The sequence below is a fragment of the Saimiri boliviensis genome, chromosome 9 (assembly GCF_048565385.1).
Source record: "Saimiri boliviensis isolate mSaiBol1 chromosome 9, mSaiBol1.pri, whole genome shotgun sequence".
In the NCBI taxonomy this organism is placed as follows: Eukaryota; Metazoa; Chordata; class Mammalia; order Primates; family Cebidae; genus Saimiri; species Saimiri boliviensis.
In genome coordinates this window covers 9,848,459-9,863,928 of record NC_133457.1, presented here as the reverse complement: position 1 = coordinate 9,863,928, position 15,470 = coordinate 9,848,459, and the positions used below count along the sequence as shown (strand labels likewise).

At 40.3% G+C, this 15,470-nt stretch overlaps 1 protein-coding gene across 5 annotated transcripts in view; it reads left to right on the top strand.

Moving 5' to 3' along the window:
- Window positions 1–497: 497 nt before the first annotated feature.
- Window positions 498–15,470, top strand: part of NPHP3 (nephrocystin 3) — a 46,102-nt gene continuing 31,129 nt past the window's right edge. For 4 of the 5 annotated variants that reach the window (XM_074405459.1, XM_074405458.1, XM_074405457.1 and 1 more), the window contains exons 1-7: window positions 500–971; window positions 2,771–2,896; window positions 3,465–3,615; window positions 5,540–5,692; window positions 7,261–7,394; window positions 9,165–9,325; window positions 14,141–14,297. In XM_074405459.1, coding sequence (XP_074261560.1) covers window positions 579–971; window positions 2,771–2,896; window positions 3,465–3,615; window positions 5,540–5,692; window positions 7,261–7,394; window positions 9,165–9,325; window positions 14,141–14,297 — 1,275 coding nt within the window. In that variant the 5' untranslated portion in view covers window positions 500–578. Of the gene's footprint in view, window positions 972–2,770; window positions 2,897–3,464; window positions 3,616–5,539; window positions 5,693–7,260; window positions 7,395–9,164; window positions 9,326–14,140; window positions 14,298–15,470 lie in introns of all 5 variants that reach the window. The other variant, XM_074405460.1, reaches the window with a different exon arrangement.

Here is a 15,470-nt window from a genome sequence, read left to right as displayed (position 1 = left end):
CCCCGCCCCGCCCCGCCCCGCCGCCCCGCCCCGCCGCCCCGCCCCGCCGCCCCGCCGCCCCGCCCCGCCCCGCCGCCCCGTCCCGCCGCCCCGCCCCGCCCCGCCGCCCCGTCCCGCCGCCCCGCCCCGCCCCGCCGCCCCGCCCCGCCGCCCCGCCCCGCCCCGCCGCCCCGCCCCGCCGCCCCGCCCCGCCCCGCCGCCCCGTCCCGCCGCCCCGCCCCGCCGCCCCGCCCCGCCGCCCCGCCCCGCCGCCCCGCCCCGCCGCCCCGCCCCGCCGCGCCGCCCCGCCCCGCCGCCCCGCCCCGCCGCCCCGCCCCGCCCCGCCGCCCCGCCCCGCCCCGCCGCCCCGCCGCCGCGCCGCCCCGCCGCCCCGTCCCGCCGCCCCGCCCCGCCGCCCCGTCCCGCCGCCCCGCCCCGTCCCGCCGTCCCGCCCCGCCCCGCCCCGCCCCGCGCCGCCCCGTCCCGCCCCGCCGTCCCGCCGCCGCGCCGCCCCGCCCCGTCCTGCCTGCTCGCGCGCACGTCCAGTTCCGCTGCCCCTGCCTGCCGGCATCCCCTAAGTAGCAGCGGCCGCGGAGGCCATGGGGACCGCGTCGTCGCTCGTGAGCCCCGCGGGCGGGGAGGTGATCGAGGACACGTATGGGGCGGGCGGCGGCGAGGCCTGCGAGATCCCGGTGGAGGTGAAGCCCAAGGCCCGCCTGCTGCGCAACTCGTTCCGCCGAGGCGCGGGGGCGGTAGCGGGGGCCGGGCCCGGGTCGCTGCCCCGCGGGGCGGGCGCGGGCGGGCTGCTGGGGGCCAGCTTCAAGTCCACGGGCTCGTCGGTGCCCGAGCTGGAGTGCGCGGCGGCCGAGTACGAGCGGCTCAAGAAGGAGTACGAGATCTTCCGCGTCAGCAAGAACCAGGAGCTGCTGTCCATGGGCCGCCGCGAGGCCAAGCTGGACACGGAGAACAAGCGGCTGCGGGCCGAGCTGCAGGTAACGCGCCGGGACGCCCCGCCCTGCTCCGAACCGAGCGGCTCTCAGAGTTCGGCGGAAACCGCTCATTTTGATTTGAGAGGCCTTAGGCTCTTCGAGTCTAAAATGATTCCTTAACTCCCTCCCCTTTTTGTGTCTCTGTTGTTTTTGGAGACACGGTCCCGCTGCGGTGGCACGATGGCGGCTCTGCAGCCTGGAAGTGCTGGGCTCAGCGATCCTCCCGTCTCAGCCTCCTGAAGTGCTGGGATTACAGGAGTGAGCCACCGCGCCCAGTCCCCGCTTTTCTATTTCTGGTTTTGGCTTTAAGACACCTAGAAGAAATTAGCCCGAAAGTGTCCTGAGGAGGCAAATGCCAATCTCCAGCGCCACGCCCACCCCCGCGCCCACCCCCGCGCCCACCCCCTCAGAAGGCTGGTGACATCTGTTGAAGCAACTCAACAAACTCTTCCTACGAGTGTTACCACCCTCCCCCCCATAAAAATTATACTTGGGGCTCCAAGGTGGAGCTCATGTCTCGGTTTCTTTGTGAAGTTTCATCGCTCTTGCATTTTGATAGTCTTGACCTTAAATTTTCTGGAAGCCTTCTGATTCTCACCATCTTAACTGCTGCGGTTGAAAACCTTCTCTAGATGTAGTCAAATTTCCTTGGCTCATTTGGTTAATTTACTCTAAAAGCAATTATTGTATGCCCTCCATGTGTAGCAGGTCTGTTATAATTCATTAAAATAGTATATAATGCAAGAGATTGCTTTTCTCCGAGCAAAGCTGTAAGACTTTTTGCCATCAGTTTGGGGCCCCTCTGATCGTTGTTGTGTTGCTTGTTTACTCTTTACTGTGGAAGAGACTTCTAGGCAGCCTGAGAGTTCCTGATGTCATTACTAGGGGTGAAATAAATACCTCAGACTGATTTTTCTAAAAGAAAAATGCTTCCTGTCTTCAGGCCTACACATTCTTCTAGTGAGGGTTTTTTTGTTGTTTTTCTTTTTAAACTCCCTCATTAGCTGTTGTGTAATTATTGTGGTCTGGGAAGAAGTCCGTGTAGCAATTTATCTGTGGTCTGATAACAGTTTTCCTACCGGGCAGCCTTAATGCACTTGCATTTATAAAATGGACTTGTGCATTTCAAATATCTGATTTCATGTGTCCAAGCCACTGCCCAACAGACACTGCACGTTGGAAACGACTGCGAGGTGGCAGGTAAAAAAGGCCAAACCAAGCAGGGCGGAGTGCAGTAAGGGTTGGCAAGTGTCACAGTCCCGGATTACTCCTGCCAGCAATCCTGATTCCCTGTGAAACATATTGGTTCCTTTATCACATATCTCTGCATGAAAAAACTCTTCCAGATTTATTTCATTCAGTCAGACGGTTGCTGGAGACCTGCAGTGTACCAGGCACTGTGAAGTGCTTGAGAGATGGTGAAATGAATAAGACTTAGTGCTAAGAGGCACACAGTCTCCTAGAACTAATTATCCAACAAGTTAAGCCTTATAAAATTAATTTTTACTATCTCAAAGATGGAAAAGGCATAAGGAAGTTTAAGAGCTGATGCAGTGTTTCAAAGAAAAGTTAATTTCCACTGAAAGCTTAATGTTGAAGTCTTTATTTGTTGTAGTTCTATAGTTCAAGCATGCTTGTATTTTTTCCCCATTGTTTTGAATAAAATGGCAATGTGAAGTTCCTGGTAATTGGTGAAATAATAAGTAGACTTAAAATTTTAAGATATGTAACATATATATGAGAATGTAAAATTTGGGAGCAAGAATATCTTTATTAGGAAATAACAAGGTAAATTATTCTAGGCACTTCAAAAAACGTATCAGAAGATACTTCGAGAAAAAGAAAGTGCTTTAGAAGCAAAATACCAAGCAATGGAGAGAGCAGCAACATTTGAACATGACAGAGATAAAGTTAAAAGGCAATTCAAGGTAAATTCCTCACATTTTTACCCCCAAAATGAAATGGAATAAAACAGTGTATTTTAAAAGTATATATGATATATAATTAGATGAATAAGTGGAATTAAATCATGTAGGATTCATGAAACTTGTAAGAATTAGTGTAGAGCACTTTCACATTTTTGAGTTGGACATGGTAAACTTGAGATAGTTTCAGAGAAAAACGTATGAGAGTGAACATTTTAATAGTAATTTTGAAAAAAAAAAAAAAAAGAAAAGCATTTCTGTATGGGGAAAAAGCATTTGGAAATGTTTAGGGAGGTTGTATTATTGGTATTTAGTGGGAGAGAGACAAATTTCCTAAACATCGTGCAGTGCACATGACGGACCCACACCACAGACATGCATCCTGCTGGAATTCCAGTGGCTTCCAGTTGCAAAACAGTAAGATAAAAGTACTGTGACATTCACCCTCCAAAAGAGGATATCGAGGACCAAATGAATATTGGTTTTATGAATGAATTATTTTTCCCTTAAAGTTGACGACACAACTTTTTGATTATGAAAAAGCTCTCAAAATTAAAATACTCTTTTAAAGATTTTTAGAGAGACCAAAGAAAATGAAATTCAGGACTTACTGAGGGCCAAGAGGGAGTTGGAGAGCAAACTGCAAAGACTACAGGCTCAGGGTATCCAAGTATTTGATCCTGGGGAGTCTGATTCAGATGACAACTGTACAGATGTCACTGGTAAGTGTATATTCTATTTCTATTTTGAGCTTTCAACATAGCTCTAATTACATGTAGAGCCAACTTTGATTTCTGCCAGATTTCTTTTACTTACCTATATTAGGTCATTGCTTTAACTACTGTTGCAAATAGAGTTGTGCGTTCTCTCTGTCTGTCAGCTGCTAGGATACCTCTTCTCCACAAAATATATGAATTTGGGGACTAAAGTTCCTTCAGCCTTGTCTCTCTGCCAACCCTAACCCATAAACTTTTATTCTCTGGACTAAGATAGCTGCCCCAGCTCCCACCAGTGCATCTGCATTTCAGCCATGGGAAAGAAGGAAGAGGAGAGCACATTCCTTTCCCAGAAAGCACACCCTAAGAGATCACTTAGGTCCCATTAGTAAGAACTATACCTAGGAAGACTGGAAAGTGTAATCAGCAGCCAGGCAGACATGTGTCCAACTAAAATGTAGGGTTCTGTTACTAAAAGAAGAAGAGGAAAATGGATATTGGAGTTAGTAGTCTCTGCAATGTTATTTCTTTACGTAATGGTGTATTCTTTGCACCTGTTGTTTAGAATACTTGTGTTACAGTTCAGTGAGTGGTTTCCAGTATAACTTTGTGAACTATTCAAAAAGTATTTGTTTTATAATTAAACATATAAAATCTGTTTTTCTGGAAATAAAAGCTTGAAATCACGGAATGAAAGGGTTTATGTATTCTAAGAAAATATTAGTAAAGTATGATTGATACTGAAAAAAAAAAGATTCTATTTTAATTGCAGTGGAAAATGTAATCACTCTCGTTTATAATAAACTGCAAGTATATTCTCACAAGTGGATACATTTTGGAGTAAAATATAGTAACTGACAGTTCTTAATTTTCATTTTAGTATCACTGGAATCTGACCAAAGTCCTGGGATTTTTATTGCTAACTTTTGAGGAAAAAAAATGAAATAATTCTTCATGGCCAAGAGTAACTGAGAGAATGCTTTTTTATACCCCAACACAAGTCTTAGTGATTGTTTTAATATTGACATATTCAAATGTACAATGTTTCAAAACTATTGTAATTGTCTTAGCAAGTTAGAAACAAATTCTTTTCTAGGTCTTTCTTCTTCATATTTTGATGTAAACATGAAGAAGGAACACTTGAGGGAATGTCACCCATTTGAGATACTAAAGGCTACCAATAGTAAGCTCAAGTTTGTCAGAGATTTTGCAAGAGATTTAGCTCAGATAACAATAACAATTTACTTATAGTGAGCAAGTAAAGATAATTATGTCTATGTATATTTATAATATAAATATTCTGGTAAATATAAATATAATTATAAATCATTTATAATTATGTTCATAATTATATTTACCAGAATTATAAGTTCTATTTATAATTATATTTACCAGAATATTTATATTCTGGTAAATATAATTTATTAGGAAATCATCATCTTCATAAGTAGCTATTGATTCAGACATTAATTTTGTTGCTCTAGGAGGTTGAGAAGGATGTACTCCCTGCTGCAAAGAGTTTATATCCTAATAAATTATGAATATTAATTGCTAGTGTGCTAGTAACAGTCTGCCTTTGACTTCTTTTCCTTCTCATTTTGATACCTAAGCAGTACAGTTAGAAATTTTTTTTAGAATTTTTTTTGTAAGGTGTTTTTAACTGCCCTCTTATTGTCATTTCTTTTTATTGTATTCTTGTTTCTTTTCATCTTTCTTTTTAATCCGCTCTTTGAATTTGAGATGATAACTAGAATTATGTTATCAGTACCATAGAACTTTGCCAAAAGTCGATGGCAAAGTATTTTCAAAATCATTGTTTGAATATTTGTTATATTTTAATACTTTTAAAGTTAGATATCCTATTTTGTATGTGATGAGTTTTTGAACAAGTAAGTTAGCTTTCACAAGATAAAAATCTCTTGGTTAACAGCTGCTGGAACCCAATGTGAATACTGGACTGGTGGAGCCTTGGGAAGTGAACCTTCCATAGGAAGCATGATCCAGCTTCAGCAGTCCTTCAGAGGCCCTGAGTTTGCCCACAGTTCTATAGATGTAGAAGGACCCTTTGCAAATGTTAACAGAGGTAACACATGCTGTTTGTTAATTACTTGCCTAGTGGTAGTGACTGTTTATGTTTTATAATCTTGCACTACAACTATTAATACCATTAGCAAACCATGAAATTTGTGTTCCTAGTGCTTTCCATTGACAAACTGTCATACAATAGGGCTATAACTAACAAGGAAGGATAAGGTTACATAATTCACTTGGGGATTAGATGATACTCCCGCCACCCTGGCCAGCCAGGTTCTAGTAACTGTGTTCTGGTCTGAATTATCCAGTGTTTTAGTTGAGCAGCAAATCTAATGTAGATTAAGTGAAAAGCAGTAGGTTTTAGTCTTTCCCTCTGCTTCTTTGATGGTGCTGAAGATTAGAGCAGGTTATGGAGCAAAATATCAAAAAGCCCTGTAAGGTAAAGTAGTTCAGTTTTCTCTCTATATCCACAGATCCACTCAACTGCTGATCAAACATATTTGGAAAAATAACAATGAAAATAACCATACAGCAATAAAAATAGAAATAAGAAACAATACAGTATAACAACTGCTTACATAGCATTTACATTGCACTAGGTATTATAAATAACTAGAGATGATTTAATTAAAGCAGGGTTATCCAGTCTTTTAGCTTCCCTGGGGCACATTGAAAGAAAGAATTGTCTTGGGCTGCACATAAAATATACTAATACTAATGATAGCTGATGAGCTAACAAAAAAAAAATTGCAAAAAAGTCTTATAATATTATGTTGGGCTGCAAAGCCATCCTGGGCCATCTGAGGCTCATGAGCTGCAGATTGGACAAGCTTGATTTAAAGGGCATGAGAGGATGTATTTAGTTTATATGCAAATACCACATGTTTTTATATAAGGGACCTGTGCATCTGTGGATTTGGTATTTGAAAGGAGGTACTGGCACCAATCCTCCATTCATAATGAGGGAAAACTGTATTCATACTCAAAATAATATTTTTATTATTTTTATATAACATAGTGTCCAGAATAGCTCTAAGATCTGTTCAGAATTTCCATATCAGTGCAGACCTAAGAAGTTACAAGTAGTTCTACTCTTTTTCCTTAAAACCATACAATTATTTCTCTATCAGCAAAATGAAAATCATGTTTAAAATTGTGCTTCTCGAATTATCCAAATACGTTTTAAATTTTTATTCTCACTAAATATAGTTAGCATAAGGCTACTTTTCATTTTATGCCATTCTTGAGCTTTATTTTGACTTACTATATTTCAAGAATAATAAGAAAGTAAAGCTATAGATCCTCCTGGGAATGTAGACTGACTTTAAATACCAAACTAATTGAATAACTCATGTAAAATTTTTTCATCACGCTTGACTGGAACCACTGGTGCCTCAGAAAGGACCACTGGTGACATTCATTGCTTCAAGTCCTAGGATAGAATTTGAGTATAGAAAACTAATTGCCTTCGAATATATTACTCTAGAAGCTATGGCAGTATTAACATGTGAAGTCAGATTCCATTCTGTGATGCCTGTTACGCTTTCTTAAACTTTTTTAGAATGATCAAATGTGTTTTGGTAATTTTTGTGTGAACTTGAGAAATTTTATTTTCAGATGATTGGGATATTGCTGTAGCTAGTTTATTACAAGTTACTCCTCTGTTTTCACATTCTCTATGGAGTAACACTGTCAGATGTTACCTCATTTATACAGACGAAACCCAGCCTGAGATGGATCTTTTCCTTAAGGTGAGGATATTTATAAATTCTGTATCTACTAATTTAAAATATAAGTTAATATTATGTTCTATTTCTGATACTACTATATCTAAACCAGATAGTTTCTTACTACTAGATTATATGTCTTAAAGTAACAGGAAGCATCTTGGGCTTGTCTTAAGAGACAATTTTTTCAGCATTATATGCAAAGAAAGGTGGTGAATTGAGGGTTGATTTATTTATTTTTACTTTCTGGAATTAACTTTCCTAAGACAAGCTAGGACAGAAAAAGGTCTTAACTCGTTTTAGTTAGTTTTAAATGTCAAACTAAGGTGTTGAAACTTTCTGGAGTTTTCTTGTTTGTGTGTTTGTTTGCTTGTTTTGAGACAGTGTCTTGCTTTGTTGCCTAGGCTGGAGGGCAGTGGCGCAGTCCTAGCTCACTGTAGCTTCAAACTCATGAACTCAAGCAATCCTCCCGCCCAGTCCTCTAGAACAGCTGGGACTATAGGCACACACCACCACATATGGCTAATTAAAAAAAATTTTTTTGTAGAGAAAGGGCCTCATTGTGATGCCTAGGCTTGTTTTATGAACATTTCATTGTATATTCTCCACAATGTTTACGACTCTTGTTGATTGTGTCTACTTTACTTTCTCTGCCACCTCTATCCTCGAGTCTGTCTCAGATAATAAAATTTTCTCCTTACCGTGGTTTAAATTTTCCAAGGCAGTTGTTGGGAGTTATTCTAAGGCAGGGTCACTATAGCCTTGTGGTGAAATCTGGCCTGCTGCCTGTTTTAAATGGCCCAGAGATAAGATTGGTTTTCACATTTTAAATGGTAGGAAAAAATCAAAAGCAGAATAATATTTTGTAACGTATGAAAATTATATGAAATACAAATTTTAGTGTCTTTCAAGTTTTATTAGAACATTGCCACACTCATTTGTTTACATGTCATCCATGGCTGCATTACAGCAGCAATTCAATGGCAGAGTAAATTGTGATAGAAACCAAATAAACCGCAAAAATCCCTGCTAAAACAGCCAAGTCGTTAAGCTATTATTATTTTTGTAGAAATATTTGCTATCTGACCCTTTATATAAAAAGCTTGCCTAGCAGCGTTCCAAGGGAATTTTATTGAGTCTGTGTGTCACATGCTGTACCTGCTATATTAACATCTTCCCTGTTGTTGGTTACCTAATTCATGTAGCTTTCCTTTGTGAGATTATTCGATTTTAGTAAAAAGATAAAATATTTTAAAGCCCAAAGCTTCCATCCAGTAATTGAATATGTTGTTCCCAAGAACATTTTGAGGATATTACTAATTTCTTTCATAATAATAGTCATCATTACTTAGTAACCTAATTATAGATTTATGTGTTTTTGACTTACATCTCTCTGCTTTAGCATTCTGATGTTTCATGGTGGATTTTTTTTTACTATACAGATCTGTGGATCTATATTTTGCACTCTCTATGACCATAAAACAGATTGTTCGTAGTAATAATAACAAAAAGAAATAACAAAGCAAAACAGCCTAATACTGTCCCCCGTTGTTCTGAAATAAGTCATTTCTCAGCTAGAAAATGGCCAAGTTGCTAAGCTATTATTATTTTTATTTGTGAGAATTTTGCCTTTTCTCTTTAAGATTTTCTTTAAAGTGTGATTTTTAAAATTTTTTATGAAAAGATATCCAGTATAACCTGTTTTAAAGCATGCTTTTTATTTTAAGTAGTATGAATCTCACTAGATCTTTAGTTAAATACATGAAGCTTTTACATGTTTTCATTTGTTTTTAGGACTATTCACCTAAACTTAAGAGAATGTGCGAGACAATGGGATATTTTTTCCATGCTGTCTATTTTCCAATAGATGTTGAAAATCAATATCTCACTGTAAGAAAATGGGAAATCGAGAAAAGTTCTTTAGTTATTTTGTTTATTCACTTAACATTACCAAGGTAAGCTGAAACAAAGTATAATTTATTATAAGCAGTAAGCTGTGAATAGAATTGAGATTGGCAAACAAACTTCAAAGACAAATTTTAATTGCATCCTTATAATAAAAAACAATCCATGAAATTCTACAACTGTTTCACACTTAAATAAAATAATTAAAAATTTTATGCTGTTAGACTTGTTTCATAGGTAATATGATCAAAATCATTAATTTAAAGCTATTTTAATCAGAGTTTGGCAATTATAGCCCAAGGGCCAAATCTAGCCAGGAGTCTGTTTTTGTAAACAAGGTTTTATTGAAACACAGCCACATTCATTCATTCATGTATTTTCTACAGCTGCTTTCATACTACAATAGCAAAGTTGAATCGTTACAACAGAAACCATATGTCCTACAAAACCTTAGCTGTTTACTATCTGGTCTTCTACAGAAAAAGTTAATAACCCTTAATTTCAGTAATCAACATTAACCTTCATTGTTTTCTTTCTTTGGATATAAACTCAGAAGCATTTGAACTTTATATGTTACATATGAAGTTCATGTACTTGATCACTTGTATAGGTGTTGAATCATAATTTACATGCTGTGAGGCGCTTACTATTTAAATAGACCCAGTAAAGTGAACAATGTTCTTATTATGTGAATATAATCATGCTAATGAATCTTGTCTGTGAGTCAAGATTTTTTTCACCAGTTAGATATGGAGATAAAGGACCGAAGAAGTTTAATAAGAGGTTAAATTTTCTTTCTAGATGTACTGTCTAAATTTAACCCTTCTAAAGCATTTTGCTTTTTCAATTGTGACCAACTCTGACTTTAACAGTGTATAGATATACATAGGGCCTTAACTTTCACCAGTTTCCCTGCGGTATAACCCATTGTTGATTCTTCAGACTTTGCCGAGTGGCCAGGTGAACAGAAAACTACCTGGACAATGAGCCTTCATCTAGAATATCCTTAAGGAGTTCTTCAACTTGATTGCCTTCAGTTGGGTTTCATTGCTATCCACTCCTTCCCTTTTCGTTCCCTATTTTTATATTTATTAAGGATATGTCATATTAATAATTGAGTAGTTTTTTTATCGTACTTGGTAATGTATGTTATTGGTTGTTAAATTATTTTTTCTAGTTCTTATCTTTGATCTGTAAAACCATTTTGGTTTTTTCTTTATATTAAGGGAAGTTTCTGGGTGACAGAGCATGACCCTGTCTCAAAAACCAAGAAAGAAGTCCCTTACTTTTTAATAAAACATTGTATACATTATTTTTACACTTTTAACATTTTTTTTCTTTTCTAATTTTAAACTATTCTTAATGTTTTCCTCCCCTCTTATTTCATATTTAATTACTTTTGCTTAGTAGATTTCTGTTTATCTCCTTTTAGTAAAATTTTATAGAGTACATTTTTTAAAATTTTATTCTTGTTAAAGAAATAAGGATTTTAATTTTTTAAATTAAATCTTTTTAGTCTCTGCTTTGGCCTTATTTTACTTAAACTTTTCTTATTCCAGTTGCTTATGATTTTGATTATTTGTTTCATTTATGCCTGTCAAGAGGTATGGCAGTGGGGATGGGCTTCACACCACAAACAGGGGCTGTTTGGAGCCTGTATTTCTCTCAGATTGTGCCTTCACCTACCCTAATGACAACCCCATCCTGCCAAAAAGATGAATCTAGAAAAGCACCACCTGAGCAGCTTGGAAGCTCCATGGGGAAACACTTTCCTGGTCAATAATTATTCCCTGTGTGCAGATGGTACCCACTGAGTCACTTGAAGATACTATACTGGCTTCTCGCACCATTCAGGCCTCATATAAGAAATTATGAAGCTAATAATTTATGGGTTTGAGGTGTGATATGATTGGATTTGGAGCAAGCTATGCTAACAACATGCTTAGTAGGCATGGGAAGGTAGGCAGGAAGTCACGCTTAGTGAGATGCACAGGCCCTGTGCCTGTCGATGTCATTGACCGAAGAAGGTGCATTAGAGGGAAAAGGCCAGGTTCCTGCACTGCTTTTCCAGGGGATTCTTCTTTAATGCCTTTAATTTTACCCACCTCCCTTCATGGGAGGAGAAAAATCCCAGGAGAAATCTCCTACAGTGTTGGACGGGAACTGAAATATGGCGAGTCCAGGAGAAGCTGGCTGAGTAGGAATATTCCAGATAAAGGTTTAAAAATGAGGAATTCCTTGCCTCTGATTGGCTCTCCTTCATTACATCAGCACCCTTGTTGGGGGCAGACCAGACTCACTAAGACTACTTGAACCTACGTAGAAGGAGAGGTGTCTCTTCCTTTGCACACCAACACAGAGGGGTGACTGTGACTGGTTTTCCTCAGAGCATCATCAGTCTTTCTCAAGGGAGAAGAGTTCCCTCTTGGGGAGGCTTCTGTGCCTAAAGAGTAATAAAATCACCTTTTAGGACTTGTTAGGCCCTGTTACTGGTTTCCTTCAACTTTTTTTTTTTTTAACCCAATCACCTGAGGAGTTGCCTTATAGAATTTAGACAAGTGGAAGCTCTTGTTTATTCTGTAATGGAACTTTTTTTCATTATGCTCCAGCCTCACTGTTTTAACTCCTCCACCCCACAAAGCTGCATCTTCTCTAGCAGCAACTCCCCTGCATTTTTGTCTGCTCAGGCTACTTTCTGAAGGGATCCTAACGTGCAGTTTATCAACATATTAGCTGGCCTGGTGTACTATCTAACCTCAGCAATTACGAACTCATGACTAGTTTGTTTCATCTGCACCATCTGCTTCCCTTCCTCCAAATTATTTGAATAAAATCCCAGAGATCAGCACTTTATCTGAGCCCCATGGGTCAGTATTATAGGGAGTGGTTTTGAAATACAAACATGTGCTTGAACAGAACACCCACTCTTTGATCTTCTAGTGGGCCTCAGACTTTTCCCCCAAAGCATTGATAAATGAACCACTGAAATTCAAAATTTCTGTAGAACATCGTCAGAATGATTTTAACATAGAAAACTTCTGTGGTTTGAATAGATTGGATTGGCACAGAAATACACCGTAGAACATTTCTTATTTTTTATTTATTTTGGGCTAGTACTTTTATTTGCAAATTCCGAATTATATAGTATCTCCCTTCTACACACACACTCCCCACAAAATTTGCTTCTCTAGACAACTTTCATCTAATGCTTTCTAGAAAGGGGATTGGTTGCAGTGTCCTTTGTTGTATAGAAAACCCCAGTAAATGTGGGCTGCACGCAGTGGTTCATGCCTGTAATCCCAGTATTTTGGGAGGCCAAGGTGAGAGGATCACCTGAGCCCAGGAATTTAAGACTAGCCTGAAAAACATGGTGAAACCCTATCTCTACAAAAAATGCAAAAATTAGCTGAGCATAGTGTGTGCCTGTGGGCCCAGCTCCTCAGGAGGCTGATGTGGGAGGATCAGTTGAGCCCAGGAGGTTGAAGCTGTGATTGCACCACTGCACTCCAGGATGGGTGACAGAGTGAGACTCTGTCTCAAAAAGAAAGAAAAAGAGCAAAAAAGAAAGGAGGGAAGGAGAGAGAGAGGCCTCAGCAGATTGTTCTAGGATTTTTCTAGAATTTTTGTTAAAAATATAATTTTGGTTCCCTGTAAAAAAGTTGTTTTTTGGGTTTTTTTTTTTACTTTGACCTCAGTCAAGGTTTTTGCCAGTCCCCCAACCTCCTCCAGCCTGCCCCCAGATCTTCCTTGTAGTATATACTGGATATAAGGAATCGGGTCATTTATTTGATGAGGAAAGGCTGAAAGGACTGGGAAAGAGAAAACTCTGGAAACTTTGGGTCTGCCATCCAAACAGAGAAGCACCTCTCCTCCTACGTAGGCTCAAGCATTCTTAGCCTGGTCTGCCCAACAAGGGTGCTGACGTAATGAAGGAGGGCCCATCAGGAGCAAAGAATTCCTCATTTTTGAAACCTTTTTCTGGACTGAAGGCCTCTCCTGAACTCACCATATTTCAGTTCCCATCTTTTATTGCAAGAGATTTCTCCTGTGATTCCGCCATGAAGGGAGGTGGGTCAAATTAAAGGCATTAAGAAGAACCCCTGGAAAAGCAGTGCAGGAGCCTGGCCATTGCCCTGGATGGTGCCTGTGCACCTCACTGTGTGCGACATCCTTCTTGCTTATATTCCAAAATCACAGGAAAATAGATGGCAAACAAAATTCCATTTACCAATGTTTACCTTCAAAATTAAACATTGGTAAATGGAATTTTGTTTGCCATCTATTTTCAAAGTCTCATGAGTCTGGTCCATTATTTTGAGCCAAGTTTAAGAGTGTTTTTGAAAGGTCGAGAGATCGAGACCATCCTGGTCAACATGGTGAAACCCCGTCTCTACTAAAAAAAAATACAAAAAAATTAGCTGGGCATGGTGGCACGTGCCTGTAATCCCAGCTACTCGGGAGGCTGAGGCAGGAGAATTGCCTGAACCCAGGAGGCGGAGGTTGCGGTGAGCCGAGATCGTGCCATTGCACTCCAGCCTGGGTAACAAGAGCGAAACTCCGTCTCAAAAAAAAAAAAAAAAAAAAAAAAAAGAGTGTTTTTGAGATCTTTTTTAGGTTTAAAAAATAAAATTATATATGCTTTATAATTTAATGCAAAATTATATTTATCCTCACTGTTGGCTAATGGATGTATTATATTTTAAGACCAAGCTGGAAGAGAGCCATGACACATCTGTTTTCGGAAAGCTTCACTTGTTCTGCAGTTGGGCCTTTTCTGGCCACTTGTCACTGTAGTAAAACTCCGTTATTGGCACTTAGGTTGATTAACTAACTGCTTGCTGCCACCATGCTGATTTCCGATCTAGCCTTTTATTGGAAGACTGTGAAGAAGCTTTTCTGAAAAACCCGGAAGGAAAACCACGATTAATCTGTCATCGTTTGGAAGATGGAAAAGTCAGTTCTGACTCCGTCCAGCAATTGATCGATCAAGTCTCTAATCTAAACAAGACCAACAAAGCCAAGGTAAAATTCATAGGCATTTTTGAAGAACACACTTAGCTGAGGGAAAAGCTGGAGCAGAAGCCCTGAGGTGGACCTGAGCCTGGCATGTCTGGGGCGGGGAGAGAAACCAGTGTGGCTGGAGCAGATAGTGAGGGGCGTAGGAGGTGAGGAGGCCTCACCGATTGTGAAGAACCCTGGAGGCCATTTTGAGGACATTGGCTTTTCACTTGGAATGAGATGGGGAGCTGTTGCAGGACTGTCAGCAACAGAACGAGGGCTGGCATGATCAGCTGACAATGAGCTTTTTGCCTGCCATGTTGAAAATAGGCAGTCGTTCAGGGGTCGTGTGCAGAGTCTGAGATGCTGGTGGCTCCAAGCAGGGTGGTGGTAGAGGAAATAATGAGAAGTGGTAGGATTCGGAGTAAATTTTGGCAGTAGAACCAATAGACTTTCTTAACAGGTGGGTTGTGAGTTGTAAGAAAAAGAGAGAAATAAATCACTATGTGTGGCTAGCAGAAATAGGATCTGAATGATCAGATGGTATTTTGTGCTGCTCTCCCAAGCACAGTGTTCTTCTGTCCACTGACCAAGGATCAGTGTCAGAAGGAAATATCTTTTTTTAAGCGGCAGACTCTCACTCTGTCACACAGGCTGGAGTATGGTGGCATGTTCATAGCTCATCGCAGCTTCAAACTCCTGGGCTCAGAGATCAAGGAATCCTCCCACCTGGGACTACAGGCACACCCTGGCTACTTTGTTAAAATTTTTGTAGAGATGGGGTCTCACGTTGCCCACGCTGCAGGAGGAGACTTTTTATAGTGACCTTTCCTGAGAGCATTGGGGAAAGCAAAAAGCTGATGATGGGATGAGAGAAATTTGATCATTCCTAGATGCATGTTGGGATAATTTTTAGAATAGACATTATAGCCTTTTTATTACTGTACATGGAGGTAACTTGGTAAATGTCTGTAGTTAATGTGAATAATACAATGGAAAACAACTATAGGATTTTCACAGAGATTTCATTTCCCTGTGCCCAGCCAGGAAATAAAATCAAGTGGAAATACTAGCATTTTTCTTTCTATCATTTAGTATTGAAAAGATAGCTTGAGACTAGCATGACATATAAAACTAAAGAGGCTAAAACAAAAAGGAAGTGTATTTTTATTACAATCTCCAGAGCCATTTCATTCT